Source organism: Micromesistius poutassou, assembly GCF_964030765.1.
Source record: "Micromesistius poutassou genome assembly, chromosome: 5".
NCBI lineage: Eukaryota > Metazoa > Chordata > Actinopteri > Gadiformes > Gadidae > Micromesistius > Micromesistius poutassou.
This window is the reverse complement of record NC_140275.1, coordinates 13,019,555-13,028,412: the sequence shown is the minus strand read 5'-3', so window position 1 is coordinate 13,028,412 and position 8,858 is coordinate 13,019,555. Positions and strand designations below refer to the sequence as shown.

The 8,858-nt window shown below is 41.3% G+C and overlaps 1 protein-coding gene and 1 non-coding gene across 2 annotated transcripts; one reads left to right on the top strand and one right to left on the bottom strand.

Moving 5' to 3' along the window:
* Positions 1–168: 168 nt before the first annotated feature.
* Positions 169–7,284, bottom strand: LOC311342747 (STAM-binding protein-like A). Its single transcript, XM_084467569.1, has 10 exons — positions 7,158–7,284; positions 5,654–5,895; positions 4,913–4,988; positions 4,725–4,820; positions 3,920–4,349; positions 3,569–3,693; positions 2,957–3,094; positions 2,541–2,653; positions 2,296–2,395; positions 169–1,242 (listed from the first exon to the last, which is right to left on the bottom strand). Exons 2-10 carry the CDS (start codon positions 5,854–5,856, stop codon positions 1,186–1,188), a joined length of 1,338 nt encoding a protein of 445 aa, XP_084323695.1. The 5' UTR covers positions 5,857–5,895; positions 7,158–7,284; the 3' UTR covers positions 169–1,185.
* Positions 7,285–7,510: 226 nt separating this feature from the next.
* On the top strand, positions 7,511–7,582 carry AC3HAE_014457 (transfer RNA proline (anticodon UGG)). The gene has a single exon. It is a non-coding gene; the product is annotated as a tRNA-Pro (tRNA).
* Positions 7,583–8,858: the final 1,276 nt, after the last annotated feature.

Genomic DNA, 8,858 nt, shown 5'->3' with positions numbered 1-8,858 from the left:
TTAGGGTACAACTCTTAACTGTCCGGCTCTTATCTTTCCAATCTTATTCTTACATCTCTAGCGGCAAATCATCAGAATACAATTGCAATAAACACGTTTGGAATGTCACATTCATTTGCATCCATTGTACTAATAACTTTATTATATTGAAATGCATCAAACCACAGACCCAAAATTATGAATGTCAACACAAACATGAGTGAAAAGTAAGTATACAATGTAAATGTTTTCGTATTTAGTCAGATTATTAATGTTAATGACGTTATTGAATCAGAGTAAAATATATTTATGGACTTTACTAAACAGAAAAATACCTTTTGTTGGGCATCAGGAAGGCATTGTGGCCATGGTGATTAGCAATGTACAATAGCTGGTACATTCAAGCATTGAGCCAGAGAGAAGAACAACAGACTTGTAACACAGATGCTTTGCATAGCCCCATTTTACTTTGATAAATATATTTTCATAAGGAAAATAAAAAAATAATGGATCATGACAATTTGAAACAAGACCCTTTTTAGATAAACAATTCCACAGAGTCAGTCTTTTTGTATTCAACGGACACGACACAAGGCAGGGACACTGCCCACAGTACCTGAGTTACTATTGGCTTCCACATCTGTTAGTACTTATTCTCAACAGTATAGATAACGGAAGTATGATATAATATACAAATTAAAAATAAGGAAAATAATTATATAACGGTCTGAGTCAGGATCGTAATGGAAAACCTCATTGGATGACGAGAATCCTCTTTTTTCTTGGCACTTAACTGTTGGACAACCCTTATTACAATTAAATTAAAAACAAACAGAAGTTAGAGTTTAAGACATCTGATACATAACCCGTACTGCAGTTACATTTCACCAACAAACATTAATGCTAAGTTATACTATTTCCTCAAAGTTATAACTAAGGGAGCAAAATAGGACAGACAGACATGGCAAAGAGGTGCCTGTCTGACACCATTGCTTCGCCTGCAAAGTGCAACATAAGGAAAATTGAAAGAGCAAAAAATGGTCACAATATTGTTCCAGTGGAGAGCGGGAACAAATCGAGGTTGAGGTTCATCAAGGGTTCCAGAGCCGGTAGATGGCGCTGTGCTGTCTCGTACGATGAACTGTTCTCTAATGAGATAAATGTGTTTCATAATGCAGTCTTTGTCCTGTTGCGAACCCTACAATTTTACCGCAGGTCCAACATGGAAACTGTTGCATCTGTGATGGTGATATGGCCCGCATGCTGTGGGAAATGGAGACATCAGAATCAGAAAGAGCTTTATTGTAATGTAAGTTTTCACATACAAGACAGTTGGGTAGTGACTTGTATGTTGTTGCAGTGAACAAAAGGATATAATACAAAAATAACCACTGAACATGAGTATGTAAAGTTGTGTGTGTGGGCGCACATTTTTCGGTGCATTTGTGGGTATGCATTAGTGGTGGCTCATTCGCGAACGAATAAGTTCGAACGAACGACTCTTTAAAATGAACGAACCGACCTGATTCGCCACTCTTGTTCAACTCGTTCGTCGTCATTCGTCTCGTTCGTTCTGCGAGACTCGCCACTGACTCGCGAATCGCCATTCGTTCACTGACTGTGTTTAGCGGTGAAGACTCGAGGACTGAGAAGTCACAAGAGCCAGCCGGGCAACAACATCCCGATTCCAACTATGAAGCACTCCTCGGCTAAAAGGAACTTAGTTAATGTTGTGTTGATTGATGACCATTTGCACCACTTTACGATCGTGATTCGTTTGAGAAAGAGAACGAGGGAGGAGCTGAGTCTGACTGACTCGGCTGAGAACTGTGCATTCGCGATTCGTTTGAACGAGAACGAGGGAGGAGCCGAGTCTGACCGACTCAGTCTCAGTGACTGAGAATCATGATTCACCGCTAACGGAAATGCGAACGAACGAACAAACGACTCTTCTTGGCGAACTGACCGACGCAAACTGATTCATTCAAACAAATCATGAAATCCACCACTAGTATGCATGTGTGTGTGTGTGTGTGTGTGTGTGTGTGTGTGTGTGTGTGTGTGTGTGTGTGTGTGTGTGTGTGTGTGTGTGTGTGTGTGTGTGTGTGTGTGGTGTGTGGCCCTGAGGGGAACAAGTATTATTGATCATTAATATAAAATAAAAATGTAAGCTATACAATGTAAACCCCTAAGCTGGAAAGTGTGCAATGTTATGTACAAGTTGCTTAGTTATTTAGTTCCAAAGGTTGCTTATGTCTTTATGCTTGGAATGCACAGGCTGTTGATTTGAGTATGTTTCACAGTAAGAGCCCTTACTGTGAAAAGAGGAGGGTCTTTGCTGTGCGGGTGAAAGCTCTTCTGTTTACATGTGGAGATCTCTTCTGTTCCACGGTCTGTCAGGCGGTAGTAGCCGATCCTGCGATGTCATTGAACACAAAAACAGCAACACGGTTGCATAAAAATACATTAACCGTCCCGCTGTTATAAATGTCTATCTACCAAACCAGATCTGAACACGAGATCGAATGCAAGTGCCTATGAAGCAACCAAACTGAACTCACTCGTTGAACTTGGGTGAGCAGACGATAGCGATGGCCTCCGGCAGCATCATCTGGTAGGAGCAGTGTGTGTGGAGGTCCACGCTGGACAGGAAGGCCGTCTGTGTGGGGTGAGTCTGGAAAGTGACAAACTGCAGTTAAGACTTTGGGTGTGTTTGTCCGAATGCTCCGTTTGATTTATGGTTTATTATCGCTTCGAGGAGACAAGCATTAGCAGTTAGTGCTGGAGCAGGAGAAAGGAAGAGGAGGTGTGAAATTGACACCAGCATACCTATTACGTGGAAATAATAGAAAACCAACTTTAGGATTAGACTCAACACAATACCCAACATGCCTCAATATGTATTGGAACGGTGGGAACAATGGCAGTACGATACACTAAGCCTAATATGTATTGTGTTAACCCAGTCTTGACTCACGTGAATCCAGCCCAGAGTGATGAGGTCATACTGGTCCTGAATCAGGAAGAGCTCCTCCTCGTTTTCAGTATCACAGTAGTCAGGCCCCCCGCTCTGCTTTGGGACGATGACGTGGGTCACAGTGAAGGCATTCCGGTTCTGGAGAAGGACCAAAAAAAATTAAAAAAACATATTCACCCTTTCCCAAACCCTCATCCCAAGATGGAAATGGCCCTCGGTTGATGAGATGAAAGACGGCAGCATACCACGCCATGATGCCTCATTCATTAGAGAAAGAAGCATGTGCTTTTTACAGTACAGTTACATAGAAAAGACACCCGGAGGACATTTTAGACATGTTCTGTTCACTGGGATTTGGTCTGCTGACCCCAGGCTTAACATTCATAGTCTGGTTAATGCAGGAATAAAGGAATATATTGAAAAACAACTGCTGTACGAAAGTACTAAGTACAAGAGACCACATAACCACATATTTCTATGCAACTTCAAAACTAAATATAACTCAAGAAAAAGCTATGGAGATCTCTCTCTGTATTTGGGGCTTCCGGCACAACCCACCGTTGGTACAACAGAGCAGTCTCCCTTGGAGCCTCGCTGTAAACAATACCTCACCAGTTTGCCACACAGGATGCCACAGGTCTCCACCGCTCGGCTCGTGTTCGCCTCAGCCAGCCTCAGAAAGCTCCGGCACAGCTCACCGGGCACCACCAGCTGCCGCAAGGCATCCACCATGTTACCTGTGGCAAATTACGCACCATGAGAAACAACGGACGCGAGGAGAGGTCTGAAATCTGGCCTGCTGCAAAAGGAGGCATGTTGTGAACAGGAAATAAAGTAGGTCATAAAAAACTGGGCAAGCTAAGCCCAGAAGAACAAATAGTTTTAAAGCAGGCGGGTGTGGTATTTAACTCCTCAGAGGCCCCTCCCCCCACTCCCCTGAGACTCAGAAGAAGATTAACTCACAGTTGTTGTCCGGACTGGCCAGCGAGCCCGGCTTGAGCGACCGGTCAAAGGTGGGGGGTGCAGAAGGGGTGGTTGTGCCAGGGGTGTACGTGGGGGGGTTGTTGTACGGGTTGAGGTTGTTGGCGCCGCCCGGTAGGTCGCTGTGGCTCTCCGGAGGGGGCGTGGCCGGAGAGACTGTCGAGTAGGCCGGCGGGGGCCCCTGGATACCGGAAAGGAGGGTGCCTTCAGGAGGAGGGGTGCCCGGAGTGGCAAACTCCTGCACCACCCGCTGACGCTCTTTCTCCAGCTCCTGCCGGCGGATGAGCTCCTCAAAGGCGCTGAACTGCTCCTGCTCCCGCTGCCGCCGCTGCAGCTCCACCACGCGCTCCCGCTCCGCCTCCAGGGCCCTCCTCTTGGACTGCTCCCTCGCCAGGGACGCATCCTCAGCCTTCTGCTCACGGACGACAGCACCCTGTTCACCGTTTGTTCCAGCGTTTCCCCCCCCCCAGCATGCAGCATCCCATACATGGTCTGATTCCAATTCAATTCAATTATCATTTCATTCAAGAGTTGAATGACCCCACAGGGGAATTATTTTGTTTCCGTTGTCATAAAAGTCTGCGTTTTGTATAAAGCTGATACCTTTTAAGCGTGTTTTTAACAGAAGTCTTTACTGGGTTGTAATGTATATAAATGTTATGGTAAACTGTTCTACCATCAAATATCACAGATATTAGATATTTTCAATTCTAATTATTGTTTTGTATATTCTGTGATCATTTTTCAAGTGAAAGTTAAGTTCTTGTTCTTGGAGTGGGGTCGTTACCTTTTTCATAAGGTACTCTGCATACTCCTGTTCAAATCTCTTCAGCAGAGCTTTCTTCAGCACTTCCGCTTGAGGGAATGCAATGTCTTTCAGTTTCTACCCGAGGACGACATTAGAGACAAAACCGTGTAAGTATTTTAGCATAAAATAAAGCCAAATTATGTCATGAACACAGTATGTTTTCTCACCTTTAGTGTGTCCTTCTTTTCTGGGATATTAGCAGTTTTGTATTCTCTGTGCTTGGGAAGCTTCTCGATAAACAGCCTGAAAAAACAACACACCCCCCCAACAAAATGAAATGATCAATCAACATAAAAAATTTGGTTTCAGTAAAAAAACTACACAAAAAGAGGAGGCAGAGGACTTAATGGTTACAAATAATTGAATGTGCCAGTTGAGCAGTCATAAAGAATGTCCTAAACTCTCTCTAGGATATAGTAGGGAAGGGCAAGTTTGAATAGTTAATAGTGAATAGTTTGAATAATGTTTTGGTCGTTTTATAATTTTTGACCTTTGAAATTTAGACACACCTGAGTTTTTCCTTATTGCCGAAAATTTCTCAAAGATAATTTTACACATTCTTTACCTTGAACAGTAAATCTGTCACTCAGTTCTCTTCAAAGCACATGCACTCATTTAGAAGAATGTACAGTATGTACTACAATACATACCACTCAAAGTAGCTGTTATTTAAATGAAAACTTAATGTATATGAGCTTTAACTGAAAGCATTTTTACTTTCTAAAAACAATACTTTAGATAAGAAATATATATATATATATATTACATATATATTATATATATATATACAACGAACTGGGATAATCTTACACATTGCGACTTTAAATCCAATCCATTCGCTGTGAGACTTCAAAGTTCAAACATCAACACATTGTTTGTAAAAAAGAAACTGCCCATTCCATACTTACGTGATGTACTTATTATACAGGACAAAGGCGCACTCGATGTTGCCCTCCTCCGTGTAGATAAGCGCCATACGGATCATCTCCATGCCGGAGCGGAAGTATCGGCGGGGGGGCATGTCATCGCTCACCTCCACCGAGCTCCCCTTTTTGGTGAGGGCACGGACCCGCTCCTCCGGAGGCAGGCTTATGTCATTGTGGTCCGCCATAATGACTCAGGTTATGTCCTCGCACACACAACCGGTACTCTACATGGACCAAAACAATTGGTTTAGTCACCAGGGAAAAGACACAACCAAAAAAAATATTATTATTATAATTATTATAGGAGTTGAGAGGCCTCAACAATACATCCAGAACACTAGCATCAACTCAACAAAACTATCATTGAGATACCTTAATCAGGAGGATTCGTATTGATGAGGTTGATGATGATGTTGATGCTAGTGATCTCTGACTGGAATTATGACATAATAGTCATAATCAAATTGTAGATATCTCAAACTGGAATTACAGATATCTACAATTCAGTTGCAGATAGCCGTAATTCACATATTGGATATCTGCAATTGAATTGTAGATGTAATGAGAAACCCCATAGACATGAATGGCAAGCGTGACATCATTTCTCCTAGGACGAATGTCTTTGTGGATATCTGAAATGACAATTGTTATTATCTAGTCTAGTGAATTTATGTCAAATTGGCTTGCCATACCGTTCTGGTGATGATGTCATTGACTTAATTTAAATTGTGGTAAATATGGCATTGGTTTGATTAAAGATGTGGTAACGTCACGGATGTTTTCAATGCAGAAAAAGGAACTGCTGTATATAGTAAACTCATCAGTGGAAAGCAGTGACCAGCCCTGACCAGACACGCTTCGTCATCATTGTCTAGGGTTCACAATTCAGAATCCCTGCGTTAAATTATATATATATATATATTTTTTTAAATTTATTATTTTTTTTTTTATGTTCTTGTTATGGTGTGATCAATATTAGGATATTACAGCTGTCATTAATTAACAGCAAATAATTGGCCTTTGACCATTTCTGACATTTACATGACACTTAAAATCCCTGCCGTTGTGCATACGACAGACAGTAAAATAAGAAAAAATCATGCTAGTATAGAGCATAATTACACTGGAATAGAGATGGAACACGTCACTAAATGTTTAAAAGCAGAACAAATATACATAATATGGGTATATACAGAAACATGTCAACCCTAAGGGTTGACAACAATGGCAAACATCAGAAATTCACTAATGAAAAATCAGATCTCTGATTGCCTATCGATCTTCTAAGCAGGGGATCAGGTATGTTCTTTACTACTAGATTACGCGACGTCCCCACATCACCATGTTTATGTCGGCAGTCATACACCTATATGGGCTAAGTAGTTGACTGTTAGCTCACTAGCTTGCTTCTGATCTTCACAGACTCACACAAAACATAAACAAAGGATGAGATTATTGTTGTTAAGACAAGCCATTTACTTCTCACCTAAGGAATCCGTGAAACGAAATGTCCAATGACCAGCATATGGCCGAGCTAAATAACATTTAAATCACGCAGAGTTAAAATGAGCTAGGTCGCTATGTGCGCTGCTGAAGCTCCATCTGTGTGCTTCCGCAATAACAACAACTTCCGCCTGACGAATACTCACGTGGATAGACGCCTAGACTTGTTATTTTATTATTTAGTTATTTATTCATATTTCACGAGTCGGTACCCCCATGTTAGGTATACGTTGGAGAAAATGAGAGGTGGGAAATGATTCAATGTTTTGCTCACGTACGTCTTCATGCAAACGTGTTTTATTTTCAATTGCTATCCATTATTGGTGTCACTTCAGTGGCTCGTTGGTCTAGGGGTATGATTCTCGCTTTGGGTGCGAGAGGTCCCGGGTTCAAATCCCGGACGAGCCCGTTCTTTGACACTTTCGTTGAAGTTACCTATGTAGACGTCATCGCAATTTTCAATGCTACTAAAATTGTATTGAACCAAATACAATTCCTGCCTAGTAAAAAGGGACAATATTACGTCGAGGGAGAAGACAGAAAATGCCCAAGACCTTAATTAATAGGCTTGGGAAAGTTAAAAGTTGAAAGAACACAAAAACGACAAGGTCCTAGTGTCAGATAATGGTGCAAGCTGTCAACATACAGGACATCTAGGCTGTTTTAGAGAGTTAGGAGTCTGAGATATAAAAAGGTTTTGGTACATTCTCAGATTTTTAACCAAGTAGCAGACACAACTTTCTATCTCGCTGTGGGACATCATCACCTTATGTTGAAAAGTTTCGAAATAAACATGAATACTTTATTTTCAATACAGAATTTTCAATACAGCTTTCCATTTTATGCATCCTGTATAAACAGATTAATTACATATCAGGAAAAACCTAAAAGGCAAACAAAATACTACCAGGAGCTGTTTTCCGTGTACAATGGTTTGGACTACATTAGGACTAGATGGGACAACATGGAATTGATAGGACTCTGAATGGGTGATGAATCTTAGGAGTGGTAAGTTGTGACTGGTGGTGGTTTCATGTTGTCCCAGGGGACCTCGTCTAGACTAAGCAATTGGCATGTATGAGTCTTCATCTGAAAATGTACTATTTAACTCAGAATTAAGGCCCAGGCAGAAATACAATAAGAGAAGATGAGATACGATGTACAATGTACCAAACCACTGAAGGAGACACTCACACGATAACAGTGAAGACTCGAGTTGTTAACTAAGGAAACTGAAAAGGTACAAAATACATAGGTGAGTGAAATTGTCTAATTAATACAGGTGGTTGCTGAGGGACAGCAAAATGATTATAGAAATGCAAGTATGAATTTTTGCCAGTTTTGTTTGGCAAGCTAAAAACAGACAACTGGTCTGTAAGCATTATGTGAGATGACTGTGGAGAAAGCGTTTAGCTAACTGTACAAATTGGCCTTCGTCTCAAACGTATTATATATCATATTATGATGCATCAAATTCACATCAGGGTTATTTTTATGATTTGTTAATTAATTTAACATATATTGTGATCATCATTTGCATTTCCTGGATTTTATTTTGTTTTTTGATATTTGACACTAGAGGGACACGTTGCCATTGAGAAATGCATAATTCACAAAAGTGGGCGGGAACGCTCTACGTCACCGAAATTTGCCCCACATCTTAAACACGTTGCTGTGTAGTTTC

Bases quoted from the DNA above. Each gene is read 5' to 3' on its own strand.
- LOC311342747 (XM_084467569.1), bottom strand. From the start codon at position 5,856: ATGGCGGACCACAATGACATAAGCCTGCCTCCGGAGGAGCGGGTCCGT. The intron at 4,821-4,912 runs GTGAGAAAACAT...GTCCTCGGGTAG, and splicing joins AAAAGAAGGACACACTAAAG to AAACTGAAAGACATTGCATT. The intron at 2,396-2,540 runs GTGAGTTCAGTT...ATGACATCGCAG, and splicing joins TGCTCACCCAAGTTCAACGA to GATCGGCTACTACCGCCTGA.